The 16,863-nt window shown below is 39.1% G+C and overlaps 1 protein-coding gene across 5 annotated transcripts in view; it reads right to left on the bottom strand.

The window, feature by feature from the left end:
* Positions 1-4,144: 4,144 nt before the first annotated feature.
* NR1H4 (nuclear receptor subfamily 1 group H member 4) overlaps positions 4,145-16,863 on the bottom strand; it is a 57,312-nt gene continuing 44,593 nt past the window's right edge. For all 5 annotated transcript variants that reach the window (XM_088025666.1, XM_028121636.1, XM_028121637.1 and 2 more), the window contains 2 exons: positions 5,899-6,012; positions 4,145-4,383 (listed from right to left, as the gene is read on the bottom strand). In XM_088025666.1, the coding sequence (XP_087881792.1) occupies positions 4,145-4,383; positions 5,899-6,012 (353 nt within the window). The remainder of the gene's footprint in view (positions 4,384-5,898; positions 6,013-16,863) is intronic.

Here is a 16,863-nt window from a genome sequence, read left to right as displayed (position 1 = left end):
CCAACAGACACATGAAAGATGCTTAACATCACTCATCATCAGGGAAATGCAACACCACAATGAGATATCACCTCACACTTGTCAGAATGGCTAAAGTCGGGGTGCCTGGGTGGCTCAGTTGGTTAAGCGTCCAACTCTTGATTTTGGATCAGGTCGTGATCTCAGGGTTGGGAGTTGAGCCCCGCATTGGGCTCCATGCTGGGTGTGAGGCCTGCTTAAGATTCTCTCTCCCTCTCCCTCAGCCCCTCCCCTAAATCCCTCTCTCTTAAAAAAAAAAAAAAAAGAATGGCTGAAGTCAAAAATACAAAGAACCATAAGAAATATAAGAAGCAACAATTGTTGGCAAGGATGTGGAGAAAAAGGAAATCTCATGCACTATTAGTGGGAATGCAAACTGGTGCAGCCACTGGAAAACAGTTGGAGATTCCTCAAAAAATTAAAAATAGAACTACTATATGATCCAGTAATTACACGACTGGGTATTCACTCAAAGAATACAAAAACACTAATTTGAAAAGATATGCACCCCTTGCGCGCCTGGGTGGCTCAGTTGGTTAAGCGACTGCCTTCGGCTCAGGTCATGGTCCTGGAGTCCCGGGATCGAGTCCCACATCAGGCTCCCTGCTCAGCAGGGAGTCTGCTTCTCCCTCTGACCCTCTTCCCTCTCGTGCTCTCTATCTCTCATTCTCTCTCTCTCAAATAAATAATAAAATCTTTAAAAAAAAAAAAGAAAAGAAAAGATATGCACCCCTATGTTTATTGCAGCATTATTTACAACAGCCAAATTATGGAAGCAGCCCAAGTGTCCATCAATAGATGAATGGATAAAGAAGACATGATAGATAGATAGATGATAGATAGATAGATAGATAGATAGATAGATAGATAGATAGATAGATAGATGATAGATAGATGATAGACAGATAGATGATAGATACACACACACACACACATATACATACAGTGGAATATTACTCATCCATAAGAAAGAATGAAATCTTGCCATTTGCAACAACATGGATGGACCTAGAGAGTATAATGCTAAGTAAAATAAGTCAGAGAAAAGACAACTATCATATGATTTCACTCACATGTGGAATTTAAGAAAACAAATGAACGAAGACAAAAAGAGACAAACCAAAAAACAGACTCTTTAACTATAGAGAACAAACTGATGGTTACCAGAGGGGAGGTGTGTGGGGGGTTGGGTGAAATAGGTGAAGGGGATTAAGAGCACACTATTCTTGAGGAGCACTGAGTAATATATAGAATTGTTGAATCACTTATATTGCACCCCTGAAACTAATATAACACTGTATGTTAAGTACACTGGAATTAAAAAAAAAAAATAGTTGTTGATTTTTTTTTTTTTTTTTTGCTTTTGATGGGTTTATTAGTTGTTTTGTTCTGCATTTTGTGGCTGCTGCTGCTGGTTACATTTAATTCCTTGACATTATTGAGTGTCAATCTATGGATTATACCTTGTGTGAAGTACTGGATAAAATTTGGGGACAATAGAGGGCCTGATTTATTCATAATTAACTAAACTACTCATTCAGCAGATAATCTATTGAGAGCCAACTACATTAAAAACAATACTAAGCTTATCTTAAAGAAATGTTACAGATTTGCATTAACAAATAATATGTATAAGGAATTCAATGATATAAAATTTTATAACAACAGTTGTGATTGATACTAAAATGTTGTATTTATGTAGTGGATTGAATAGTGTGCCCCCTCCCCAAAAATCGTATCCATCTGGAACCTCAGAATGTGACCTTATTTGGAAATAAGATCTTTACAAATGACCCCCCTCCTCAGTTTTGATAATTTGCTAGTAGTGTTCACAGAACTCAAGAAAACAGTTTACTTACTATTACTGGTTTATTATAAAGGGTACAACTCAGTAATAGCCAAATGGAAGAGGCACAGGGTTAGGTATGGGGGTGGGGGAGAGGACATGGAGCTTCCATGCTCTCTCCAGCACACTGACCTCCCAGCACCTCAATGTGTTCATCAACCCAGAAGTTCTCCAAACCCATCATTTAGGTGTTTTTATGGTAGACCTATTACATAGGCATTATTGATTAAATCCTTGGCCATTGGTGATTGACCTCGATCTCTGGGATCATCTTCCTTCCTCAGAGTCTGGGAATGGGGCTGAAAGATCCAGCTCGCTAATCACATGGTTGGCTCCTCTAGCAATCATGCCCCATCCTGAAGCATTTACAGCCCCACTCCCATCACCTTATTAGCATAAACTTAAGTCTGGTTGAAAAGGGCTTGTTTTGAATAACAAAAGATACTCCTTTCACCCCTATCAGGAAATTCCAAAGGTTTTAGAAGCTCTGTGTCAGAACTGGGGACAAAGAACCGACATTATTTCTTATTTTATCACAATTAGTTTTCCACATGAGAAGCACTGTTATTTACTATTACAAGGTCTTAACTACATGAATAAATCCACACCTGCATGATAAACTCCTAGCTCTGTCTACAGTGCTCCCTCAGTTCCAGTTCATTTCCCATCACTTTCCCTACAGATGCCTTGTAATCTGGGAAACACCAAACCACATTCAGTTCCTCAAACTGGATCTCCTCCTTCAGGCATTCAGAAATTGACTTCTCTGTCTGAAGTGTCCTTTCTTTACCACCCCTCTTCCTTGGTGGGCCTGCAACTTCCCACTTTTCATTCATTAGCTCAATCCCTTGAGATGGTAGGCGCTGGTATCTTCATTTCACAATGGTGAAATTTAGGCTCAGGAAGGGTTGTGCTAAGGGTTGTCTCTCCCCAGATTACTTGTGCTTTTTTAACATTTGCACAACTCATCACCCCCTGCTTTTGCTCCTGCCAGTCCTTCCACCTTGAACCCCCTTCCCTCTCACCCTGATCCAAGGAAGTCCTGGCTACCCTTCCAAGTCCTAGGGAATTGCCACCTTCTCCATGAGACTTGCCCAGTGAGCCCACAAAACTTGCCTCTGCACTTCTTTTAAACCCCTCCAGGCAGCTACCACGTCCTAAGGATCTTGTACTTAGTGAGGACGCAAATCTTCTTGTTGTAGCCAGTGGAATCCAACTAATGCTAGTCCCACCTCATTCCACTATGTTTAGCACTTTGGCATGCTAAGCAAGCTCCATTTTGTCTGACTTCAGGAGAAAGGGACATATAAGCCCATTACTTATAGAAGGTGTTTTATTGTATTCACCAAAGGATAATGGGGAGAAGAATGCAACAGTATAACAATGAATGAAGGAAATGAAATAATTTCTGCTTTGGGGAAGTATACAACAGCTGTGCACCCAGCTGTAGGAGTGTTTTCCAAAAGCAAAACAAAACAAACCAAAAAAAAAAAAAAAGATTAATTATATGCACTGAAGCGAATAGTGAGTGCTTTTAAGAGAGAAAAGGGAATATCCCATCACGGGAGTTGTCTGCATTTGTAAATGCTGCTTCAAGACCCTAACTGCAAAAGGGTTTGCTTGAGGGAATACATTATGTGAGAATCATTAATTTTTCTGTACGTTATCTCTTTGAACTTCAAAGAAAATGAAATGATCCACGGGCTATTACAAATAAATGAATATTCACCAGGACTTCTCCAGGGATGAGAAAAACACCATTTGTGTTATGAGAGTTTATCTTTTTGTTAATTACCCATCACCCCACGCCCCAGACACACACACACCAGGCCCAATAGGATGTGATTCACCATTTAAAGAAATGAGTTTGTATTTTTCAAATTTTGTTCCAGAAGAAAAGCCTGTTGCCATTATGTTCAGTTTATTGCCAAAATTGAACACAACTCTTTGATAAAATGTATGCAAATAAGGTAAGATGAAGAGCAAAATGAAATTTTCCCTATTTCAACAGAGAGAGGTAAAGAATGATCAATTTAATTAGGCAAGCAGGGCATGCCAATTAGAATGAAAGAGTCCCTGAAGCCTTGTAAAATATAATGTAAAGAAAGTCATCCTATCTAGCTCTATATTTACAACTGTGGAAGTTATGTAATTACTGCATAAATATTCATCAAAATTCTTGTGTGAAACCAGGTACAAATGAAATAAAAGAAAGTTATACATCAGATTTATATTATGAGGGAAATAAAGAGCTAGATGCTATTGCCCCTTCAACATTCATCACTGCACATCCCAGATTTCACAGAGAAGTGGGGTAAACTTATGGTCATTTACTCTCCATGACATCAGCATCTCTGCATGGTGATGATTGAACGTCCGCAACTCAGTCAATCGACCCAGGAGACAAGCAAAATGTTGAGGATTTTCAGGCTGATAAATCTTGCACAACTTTTGGAGCACATCAAGCAGTGGTTCCTGAAGCTTCTCTACTGCCTCTCTGTCCTTTATGTATTGTCTGTCTGTTTTGAGGTTTAAAATAAAAAGACAAAATTAAAAAGTGGAGAAGTGTTAATTTGACATAATTATAGCAACAGTAACTTGCTTGCAATGTAACTTATAAATGTGCACTTTTAAATGTACAAATTAAGTATTTAACTTGATGAATTTTCACACACAAACACACACACATGTATGCATGTAATCACAACTAGATCAAGATATAGAACATTTATTGCCCCCTAAATTCTCTTTCTAATCTATGCCCCTAAAGGTAACCCATACGGTGGACATATGTATCATTTCTAGTGGGTATATTCTAAGTAGCGGAATTGCTGGGTCATAGAGTATATGTGTGTGTAACTTTAGTATGTATGGCCAAAAAGTTTTTATTTTAATTATTTGTTTTATGGTAAAACAAAGTAACAACCTGGGATCGAGCCCCACCCACATCAGGCTCCTTGCTTGCCGGAAGCCTGCTTCTCCCTCTCCCACTCCCCCTGCTTGTGTTTCCTCTCTCACTGTGTCTCTGTCAAATAAATAAATAAAATCTTAAAAAAAAAAGGCTAACATTGAAATTATGCTTTATAAATCATGAATGTGGCATCGCTCTCAGATTATTAAAATAATCCAAAAATACAAATTTTATGTGCAGAGATATACATTTTGACATTGTTTAAAACAACAAAAAAAAGGAAACATCCTGAATATCCAAACATGGTAACAAGTAAATGATTGTACATCCATATGATGGATACATACATTTCAACAAACTTTTACTGATATAATTTTCTTTGAGAGAGAGAGAGTGCATGCATGTGCACACAGACGGGGAGGGGCAGGGGAAGAGGAAGAGAGAGAATCTTAAGCAGGCTCCATGCCTAACACAGAGCCTAATGGGGGGCTTGATCTCACAACCCTGAGATCATGACCTGAGCCGCAATCACGAGTCAGACACTTAACTGACTGAACTACCCAGGTGCCCCATTACTGATATAATTTTTTAATTATATAGTATGTTCTCTATTATTTTAAAAAAGTATGCAATTCCATTTAGGTCCCTGTTCAAATACCAACCCCTTAGAAAAGCCTTTCCTGACTACAAATAATAGTAACATTCTGCCACTTTCTTTCCTTATATCCTCATCTTTATATTTATATATTAGCATTACCACCTCCTGAAAATTACTTTTGTTTCCTCATTTATTGTCTTTCTCACCCTACTGGAGTGCAAACTCCATGCAGCTGTCTCCTGCCTGTTTCTTTACTGCTATATCCCCCAGTGTCTGGAACCATGTTTAGTGCATAGTAGGTGTTCAAAATGCAATTATTCAATGAATGAGTGTAATGTTTAGAAAAAACGTTGAGAAGAACTACACTGAAATATTAACAATGATTCCATTTGAGTGGTGGGATTACAGGCCATTTTACTTTTTCTTTGTGTTGCTGTGTCTTCCAGTTCTTTAAGAAACATTATTACTGGTGAGGGAGTAGAACAAATAAATGGCATAAAAATAAAAATGTAGCAAAGAAATTACCTGGAGAGAGGATAACAATTGCTGTAAGCAGAGCATACTCTTCCTGAGTCATTTTCAATTCTGCAATGCTTTTATAAAAACTAAACATAGGTGTTATGTACTCATCAGAGATACCTATGGGGGAAAGATGAAAAATTACAGAGGCGTAATAAAATTTTTGAGTGACTAAAAAGTGTAAAACTATAAACACATGTACATACATGCACGTGTTAATATTTATGCACAAATGCACAAATAATGACTACATATTATGTGTCCAGTCAAAGGCAGGTCATCGCAAATACGGTCAGGTAACAAAATCCTCAAAATATCACCTAATCAGTGATTTGTGTGTCCCTGATTTTAGCAGTGCCTTTGTTTCAGTCACTTCTGTCCAACAATAAATGATAATATTCTCAAATTGCCCAAAGACTCTCCCAACTTCACCATGTTCTAGATAGGGTTTGGTTAATCTTTTTAATATTAATATCTATAATCACGGTATAGGTAGCATCTTAAACAACCAGCAAAAAATTATTGTTCTTAAGCCCAGAACATAAACATCTGCACTTAGTACATTGGTTAGAGTTCTTCTCAGAGTCCATTGTCTACTAGGGCATTGGTACTTGGCTGTTCTCTTCTAAGTCAATACACCCAAAATCAAAAATACTATGTACAGATCTAAACTCCTCATCTTAGCTTCACCCACCCATCTGTCCGTGCCTGACAACTGAGACTCAGCCCTCTTTCTAACTTGGGCAGGTGCTGAGTCCTATGATTCGACCTGCTACCCCTCCCTGGGTGCTCCCTCTCCTCTCCATGACACTGGGAATTGATTTCCTTTAAGTCCTTATTTCTTTCCATCTGGATTACTACAACTACCTCCTCACTGGTCTTCCTGTCTTCAGTTCAGTCCCAGAATCACAAAATTCAGTCCCAGAATCACAAAATTCAAATCATACCCTGTCCCCCCAATTCTTACAAACCTTCAAAAACTCCCAGTGGCTTTTGTCATAAATGTTCTTCCTTTTTACATGGGAAATTCCAGGGCCTGTCCCCTGCCTATCCCACTACCCACTACTCACCTACATGATAATACTAGTAGGATCCACATTTATTAAGTACTCATTATGTATTAGGCACTGTTCCAAGCACTTCTTATGTTACAATTCATTCAATCTTCCTAATACTCCATGAGATAGGCACCAAGAAATTATATAATTTGACCATAGACACACGGTTGGTGAGATGTGGAATCAGGATGTGGAATCAGGATTTGAACCACAGCTAGCAGACTCCAGAATCCTGGCTCTTAGCTGTCACTAAGCTGTGTCACCTTTCTATCACCCAGCCTTTACTCCAGCCATGTTCAGCCACTTGGAGCTCCCTAAATTACTCAAACTGCCTGGTTTTTATATTCTCTCTACTTGGAATATCTTCCCTCTCCTTTATCTAGATTAAACCTCTTCGTAACTTAAGACTCCTTTGTGTCACTGCCTCCACTCATTCAACAAGTATTAATTTTGTGCTTGTTCTGTGCAAAGATCCACTCCAGAAGAGCTTTGACTGCAGAATTACCAAGAAAAGGAGGAGGAGAGGGAGCAGGAGGAAGAGGAGGGGAGGAGAAGGAGAAGAAAAAGACCGCGGGAATGAAAAATAAAAAGACTGTGATATGACTTACGAATGAATTAAGATGAGGATGAATTTCCCAGAATCGGTCCACACTAAAATCGACTGCTCTATTCCATCTCCAACCAGACCTAGAGCCATACAGCTTTGGCCAAACCAAACTAGAATATAGTTGGATTCCAGACACTAAAGGGTACAATTATCATCTAATATTATGCTTCACAGAGTCAGAAAGTCTAAATCTTTACCTTTAGAATAATGTAAAGAGTCTTCCCAAACTGAATCCCTGGACTTTCTCTCTTTAGTCAGAATGTCTTCCCTGTTGACTTTTGATTCTTTAATTGACCCCAGTGGGCTCTCTTTACAATAGTGTCTTTGTTAAGCAACTTGTATACTGCATCATGTGGAAGATTCCAGCTTTTACAGATTGAACTGAATACCCACGACTAAACTAGATACAACTTAAAAATGCAGAAGGTTGAAGTATGTGAGCCTGGGAATACCAGTCTTGGTTTCCAACAAACATGGAGGTTGAGTTAGTGAGCCAGCTCTGAGTTTGAAATCTGACCTATGACTTGATGTTGGTCACAGTACTCAAACTTCCATAAGCCTCAGTTTCTTCATCTGTGAAATGCGAATTATAACAATAGCATTATATGAGATAATATATGTGGAGTGCTTAGCATAATGCCTGGTTGATAGCAAACCCTCAATAAATGTTAGAGCAAATGCTATTATTAATATTCAGGAAATTGGATCAATTTATAGATCATTAATTCATTTTTAACTCAGTTCACCTTAATTTTAGTTAGATTAAGCTTATTTACTTTTATGTTTACAAAGCTATGTTTCTGGGGTTTTTTACATTCTGCACTCTCCTAGAGATGAATACAAATTGGCTGATCTGCAATTTGCTTCGGTATTTTTCTAGGTGTTAAAGCTAAACTAAGATCTATATTTTCCTGGTAAGGTTGTTTTTTTTTTTTCACTTTAAAAAAGAAAAATGGCAGGGGGGCGGAGCAAGATGGCGGAGGAGTAGGAGACCTGGATTTCGTCTGGTCTCAGGAATTCAGCTGAATAGGGATCAAACCATTCTGAACACCTACGAACTCAACAGGAGATCGAAGATAAGAATAGTAACAACACTCTGAACAGAAAAGCGACCACTTTCTGGAAGGTAGGACGTGCAGAGAAGTGAATCCGAGGCGATATTCGGGAGGATAGACGGCGGGGGAGGGGGCCTCTGTCGGCCGCTCCTTTCAAGTGCTAGAGCCGCAGAGCACAAAATCGGAACTTTGAGAAGCGGCTCCGCTGAGGGACGTCGCTCCAGTGGCTAAGCGGGGGGTGGAACCCTCGCGGGACAGTGTGGTCTCAGGACCCTCGGGGTCACAGAAAGACCAGGGGTGCCTGAGTGTGGCAGAGCTCCCAGGTATCGGAGCAGGGAAGCCGGCTGCAGAGAGGGAGCCGAGGTGCGGGCTCTCACCTCGGGGTTGCCATAAACTGTGATCTGCAGCCCAGTCGGGCCACTGCCCTCCAGCAGGGACCCAACAAGCGGCAGAGCCGGGGAGACTCCCCTTCTTCCCTCGGGGAGGAGCGGCGCGGAAACGCACCGCAGGGATCTGCTGGGTTTGGAGACTCCACACGGGGTCAGGTGCCAGACATAGAAATGCTCGGTCACAGGCCAGGTGAGCACGGAGTGCGGCCAGCGACCGGGGAGACGGGAGTGACTGCTTTTCTCTGGGGGCACACTGAGGAGCAGGGCCCCGAGTTCTCAGCTCCTCCGGGCGGAGATTGGGAGGCCACCATTTTCACCCTGGTCCTCCAAAGCTGTACCGAGAGCTTGCAGGGAACAAAAGCTCCTGAGAGCAAACCGGAGCAGCTTGCTTAGCCCGGACTCACAAGGGCGGGGCAATTCTGCCTCCGGCAAAGACATTTGGGAACCATGGCAACAGGCCCCTCTCCCAGAAGATCAGCACGAACAGCCAGCAAGCCAAGACCAAGTTTACTGATCAAGGAGAATGGGAGAACTCCAGCGCTAGGGGAATACTGCACATAGAATTCATGGCTTTTTTACCATAATTCATTAGTTTTTCAAAGTTAATTTTTTAACTGTTTCTTTTTGAATTTTTCTTTTTCCCTTTTTCAAACAACATCTTATCAATCCCTTTTTTAAAAAAACATTTTTTATTTTTTATTTTTAGAGTCATATTTTTATCCCTTCATTTATATCCCTTCAAAATACCCTTATTTTTGGCATATATATATATATATAGGTTGTTCTCTCTTTAAAATTTTGAGATACAATTTCTTCTAACAGATCAAAATATACCCTAAATCACTAGTGTATGGCTTTGTTCTAGTCTCCTGCCTGATCACATTCTCTCCCTTTTTTTCTTTTTTCTTTTTCTTTTTAAATCTTCTTCTTTCTTTTTAAAAACAACTTCTTATCAAGTCCTTTTATAAAATCTTTTATAATTTTCATTTTTACAGTCATCTTCCATCCCTTTATTGTATCAACCCTTATTTTGTACATATATAAGTCTTTCTTCCTTTAAAATTTTAGCAGGCACTTTCTTCTAACAGACCAAAATATGCCCAAAAGCTAGTGTGTGGCACTGATCTATGCACTAGCCTGATCATATTAGATCATATTCTGTTTTGTTTTGTTTTGTTTTGTTTTGTTCTGTTTTTGTTTGTTTTTATCTTTTTCTTTCTCTTCTTTCTTTCTTTCCCTTTCTTGTCCCCTTGTTTCAGGTCTTTTCTGATTTGATAGAGTATATTTGTTATACTGTTATAATGTTAACCTGTTAGCATTCTGTTCTCTCATTCATCTGTTCTCCTCTGGACAAAATGACAAGACGAAAAAAATCACATCAGCAAAAAGAACAAGAGGTGGTACCGTCTGCCAGGGACCTACTCAATACTGACATTAGTACGATGTCGGACCTAGAGTTCAGAATCATGACTTGAAAGATACTAGCTGGGCTTGAAAAAAGTGTGGAAGTTATTAGAGAAACCCTTTCTGGAGAAATAAAAGAACTAAAATCTAACCAAGTCGAAAGCAAAAAGGCTATTAATGAGGTGCAATGAAAAATGGGGGCACTAAATGCTAGGATAAATGAGGCAGAAGAAAGAACCAGCGATATAGAGGACCAAATGATGGAAAATAAAGAGGCTGAGAAAAAGAGAGATAAACAACTACAGGATCACAAGGGCAGAATTCGAGAGATAAGCGATACAATAAGATGAAACAACATTAGAATAATTGGGATCCCAGAAGAAGAAGAAAGAGAGAGAGGGGCAGAAGGTATATTGGAGCAAATAATAGCAGAGAACTTCCCTAACGTGGGGAAGGAAACAGGCATCAAAATCCAGGAGGCACAGAGAACCCCTCTCAAAATCAATAAAAATAGGTCAACACCCCTACATCTAATAGTAAAACTTACGAGTCTCAGAGACAAAGAGAAAATCCTGAAAGTAGCTCGGGAGAAGAAATATGTAACCTATAATGGTAGAAACATTAGATTGGCAACAGACCTATCCACAGAGACCTGGCAGGCCAGAAAGGACTGGCATGATATCTTCAGAGCACTAAACGAGAAAAATATGCAGCCAAGAATACTATATCCAGCTAGGCTATCATTGAAAATCGAAGGAGAGATAAAAAGCTTCCAGGACAAACAAAAACTAAAGGAATTTGCAAACACAAAACCAGCCCTATAAGAAATATTGAAAGAGGTCCTCTAAGCAAAAAGAGAGCCTAAAAGCAGCATAGATCAGAAAGGAACACAGACAATATACAGTAACAGTCACCTTACAGGCAATACAATGGCACTAAATTCATACCTTTCAATAGTTACCCTGAATGTAAATGGGCTCAATGCCCCAATCAAAAGACACAGGCTATCAGATTGGATTAAAAAACAAGACCCATCAATATGCTGTCTGCAAGAGACTCATTTTAGACCCAAAGACACCCCCACATTGAAAGTGAGGGGGTAGAAAACCATTTACCATGCCAATGGACACCCAGAGAAAGCTGGGGTGGCAATCCTTATATCAGACAAATTAGATTTTAAAACAAAGACTGTAATAAGAGTTGAAGAAGGACACTATATCCTACTTAAAGGGTCTATCCAACAAGAAGATCTAACAATTGTAAATATCTATGCCCCTAATGTGGGAGCAGCCAATTATATAAGGCAATTAATAACAAAAGCAAAGAAACACATTGACAACAATACAATAATAGTGGGGGACTTTAACACCCCCCTAACTGAAATGGACAGATCATCTAAGCAAAAGATCAACAAGGAAATAAAGACTTTAAATGACACACTGGACCAAATGGACTTCACAGATATATTCAGAACATTCCATCCCAAAGCAAAGGAATACACATTCTTCTCTAGTGCCCATGGAACATTCTCCAGAATTGATCACATCCTAGGTCACAAATCAGGTCTCAACCGGTACCAAAAGATTGGGATTACTCCCTGCATGTTTTCAGACCACAATGCTTTGAAACTAGAACTCCATCACAAGAGGAAAGTCGGAAAGAACTCAAATACATGGAGGCTAAATAGCATCCTACTAAGGAATGAATGGGTCAACCAGGAAATTAAAGAAGAATTTAAAAAATTCATGGAAACCAATGAAAATGAAAACACAACTGTTCAAAATCTTTGGGATACAGCAAAGGCAGTCCTGAGAGGAAACTATATAGCAATACAAGCCTTTCTCAAGAAACAAGAAAGGTCTCAAATACACAACCTAACCCTACACCTAAAGGAGCTGGAGAAAAAACAGCAAATAAAGCCTAAACCCAGCAGGAGAAGAGAAATAATAAAGATCAGAGCAGAAATCAATGAAATAGAAACCAAAAGAACAGTAGAACAGATCAACGAAACTAGGAGCTGGTTCTTTGAAAGAATTAACAAGATTGATAAACCCCTGGCCAGACTTATCCAAAAGAAAAGAGAAATGACCCAAATCAACAAAATCATGAATGAAAGAGGAGAGATCACAACCAACACCAAAGAAGTACAAACAATTATAAGAACATATTATGAGCAACTCTATGCCAGCAAATTAGATAACCTGGAAGAAATGGGTGCATTCCTAGAGATGTATCAACTACCAAAATTGAACCAGGAAGAAATAGAAAATCTGAACAGACCTATAACCACTAAGGAAATTGAAGCAGTCATCAAAAATCTCCCAACAAACAAAAGCCCAGGGCCAGATGGCTTCCCAGGGGAATTCTAGCAAACATTTAAAGAAGAATTAATACCTATTCTCCTGAAACTGTTCCAAAAAATAGAAATGGAAGGAAAACTTCCAAACTCATTTTATGAGGCCACCATTACCTTGATCCCAAAACCAGACAAAGACCCCATCAAAAAGGAGAATTACAGACCAATATCCTTGATGAACATGGATGCAAAAATTCTCAGCAAAGTACTAGCCAATAGGATCCAACAGTACATTAAAAGGATTATTCACCATGACCAAGTGGGATTTATCCCTGGGCTGCAAGGCTGGTTCAACATCCACAAATCAATCAACATGATACAATACATTAACAAAAGAAAGAACAAGAATCATATGATCCTCTCAATAGATGCAGAAAAAGCATTTGACAAAGCACAGCATCCTTTCTTGATCAAAACTCTTCAGAGTATATAGAGGGTACATACCTCAATATCATAAAAGCCATCTATGAAAAACCTACAGCGAATATCATTCTCAATGGGGAAAAGCTGAGAGCTTTTCCCCTAAGGTCAGGAACGCGGCAGGGATGTCCACTATCACCACTGCTATTCAACATAGTATTAGAAGTCCTAGCCACAGCAATCAGATAACAAAAAGAAATCAAAGGCATCCAAATCGGCAAAGAGGAAGTCAAACTCTCACTCTTTGCAGATGATATGATATGTATGTGGAAAACCCAAAAGACTCCACTCCAAAACTGCTAGAACTCATACAGGAATTCAGTAAAGTAGCAGGATATAAAATCGATGCACAGAAATCAGCGGCATTCCTATACACCACCACAAGACAGAAGAGAGACAAATCAAGGAGTCGATCCCATTTACAATTGCACCCAAAACCGTAAGATACCTAGAAATAAATTTAACCAAAGAGGCAAAGGATCTGTACTCAGAAAACTATAAAATACTCATGAAAGAAATTGAAGAAGACACAAAGAAATGGAAAAACGTTCCATGCTCATGGATTGGAAGAACAAACATTGTGAAGATGTCAGTGCTACCTAGAGCAATCTACACATTCAATGCAATCCCCATCAAAATACCATCCACGTTTTTCAAAGAAATGGAACAAATAATCCTAAAATTTGTATGGAACCAGAAGAGACCCCAAATAGCCAGAGGAATATTGAAAAAGAAAAGCAAAGCTGACAGCATCACAATTCCGGACTTCCAGCTCTATTACAAAGCTGTCATCATCAAGACAGTATGGTACTGGCACAAAAACAGACACATAGATCAATGGAACAGAATCGAGAGCCCAGATATGGACCCTCAACTCTATGGTCAACTCATCTTTGACAAAGCAGGAAAGAATGTCCAATGGAAAAAAGAGAGTCTCTTCAACAAATAGTGTTGGGAAAATTGGACAGCCACATGCAGAAGAATGAAACTGGACCATTTCCTTACACCACACACAAAAATAGACTCAAAATGGTTGAAAGACCTAAACATGAGACAGGAGTCCATCAAAATCCTAAAGGAGAACAAAGACAGCAACCTCTTCGGCCTCAGCCACAGCAACTTCTTCCTAGAAACATCGCCAAAGGCAAGGGAAGCCAGGGCAAAAATGAACTATTGGGATTTCATCAAGATAAAAAGCTTTTGCACAGCAAAAGAAACAGTCCACAAAACCAAAAGACAACCGACAGAATGGGAGGAAATATTTGCAAATGACATATCAGATAAAGGGCTAGTATCCAAAATCTATAAAGAACTTATCAAATTCAACACCCAAAGAACAAATAATCCAATCAAGAAATGGGTAGAAGACATGAACAGACGTTTTTCCAAAGAAGACATCCAAATGGCCAACAGACACATGAAAAAGTGCTCAACATCGCTCGGCATCAGGGAAATCCAAATCAAAACCTCAATGAGATACCACCTCACAACAGTTAGAATGGCTAGAATTAGCAAGTCAGGAAATGACATATGTTGGCGGGGATGTGGAGAAAGGGGAACCCTCCTACACTGTTGGTGGGAATGCAAGCTGGTGCAACCCCTCTGGAAAACAGTATGGAGGTTCCTCAAACAGTTGAAAATAGAGCTACCATCCGATCCAGCAATTGCACTACTGGGTATTTACCCCAAAGATACAAATGTAGGGATCCGAAGGGGTATGTGCACCCCAATGTTTATAGCGGCAATGTCCACAATAGCCAAACTGTGGAAAGAGCCAAGATGTCCATCGACAGATGAATGGATCAAGAAGAGGTGGTATATATACACAATGGAATATTATGCAGCCATCAAAAGGAATGAGATCTTGCCATTTGCAACAACGTGGATGGAACTGGAGGGTGTTATGCTGAGTGAAATAAGTCAATCAGAGAAAGACATGTATCATATGACCTCACTGATATGAGGAATTCTTAATCTCAGGAAACACACTGAGGGTTGCTGGAGTGGTGGGGGGTGGGAGGGATTGGGTGGCTGGGTGATAGACATTGGGGAGGGTATGTGCTATGGTGAGCACTGTGAATTGTACAAGACTGATGAATCACAGATCTGTACTTCTGAAACAAATAATGCAATATATGTTAAGAAAAAAAAAGAAGAAGAAGATAGCAGGAGGGGAAGAATGAAGGGGAGTAAGTTGGAGGGGGAGACGGACCATTAGAGACGATGGACTCTGAAAAACAAACTGAGGGTTCTAGAGGGGAAGGGGGTGGGGAGATGGGTTAGCCTGGTGATGGGTATTAAAGAGGGCACATTCTGCGTGGAGCACTGGGTGTTATGCACAAACAATGAATCATGGAACACTACAACAAAAACTAATGATGTAATGTATGGTGATTAACATAACAATAAAAAATTATTAAAAAAAAGAAAAATGGCAGTCTTTAAGGCTTTCCTTGGCATTCAGGGACTACACCCATCATTTGTGGCTACCTGAAATAATAACTCATGACCATGCTATTTTTTTAAAATAGCATACATACAAGGATTGACGATAATATTAAAGGCAGCTGATTTGCAAATATTTAATTTTTAGAAATCATCTTTGACCACCTAACTTCCTATTTTGTCTTTCTAAATCCCCATTAACCTTCCAAAAATGTTACCTCCATTAGCGATCTAACTATAGCTAATACTTTTGAGGAAAAAAGAGGTAAAGATATTTGTTATGATTGTACATATTGTACAGGCTAACAGTGAATATAGTGAAAATGTAGAAAATAATTGAATTTTAAAAAAATAAATTTCCTACAGCATAGATCAAATATAAATCTGCATTTAGAATTGGAGTTAATAATCAGAATTAACCACAGCACCATCAACAAAGGGGTGTTTTAAGTGTTTATGAACCAGCAATTTCTAACCTAAGAAATGTAACAATAGTATCATTCCAAAGGGGCAATCTTTTCTTGTTTTCCTGCCTCCTCCTTTCTGGAGATTTGCTTCAAGTTTGTTTCATTTTTTGCTCCTATGCCCAATTAGCTGATTTTTGGCCACAAGGGGGGGCCATTTTCTAACTTAACAACAAAGACTACTGTGAAAAAGGATAAAGTTTAAAAAAAAAAAAAAAGTATGTTTTTGCTCCTGTTTCTTACTTTGCCTTTTTTAAAGAAAGAGGTATGTAACTGAACAATTAATTGTTCAATAATCAAAAATAGTGTTTGAGAGAAAAACTCCTTGATAGAATTGACTGCTATTTTATTTTGAATGTAAATGTCTTTTATTTCCTAATTAACTTCCAAGTTTTGATTGGGAACAAAAAATAAAGCAGAAGGATGTGTGTGTGTGATACAAGAATACATATTACAGAAGACACTATTCCTGGTATTTTCAATACCTCTATCTGATTTATTATACTTGATGGGATCAAGATAGACCAAGAATCTTACTAAAAATGATGCTTTTTGCTCAAAATCATGTAATTTGACATTTTCCTAGAAATGACACCACCCCATAGCATAGAAGTTAAGGTATAAGTCTCTGACATGCCCTACAAAGCAAGTTTGCCTTCTGCTTTCCTTTCAAACTAAGCTCTCTCCATCCCAGTAGTTTCTCTATGAGCTAATGACACCAAATCTTGGTTCCTGAAGCTGATTCACATCACTGTCTACACAATTTCTCTACC

This window comes from Eumetopias jubatus, unplaced genomic scaffold (assembly GCF_037043125.1).
Source record: "Eumetopias jubatus isolate StellerSeaLion01/CBP00866 unplaced genomic scaffold, mEumJub1_p1.0 scaffold_8, whole genome shotgun sequence".
Lineage (NCBI taxonomy): Eukaryota > Metazoa > Chordata > Mammalia > Carnivora > Otariidae > Eumetopias > Eumetopias jubatus.
This window is presented reverse-complemented; position numbering and strand designations above follow the sequence as displayed.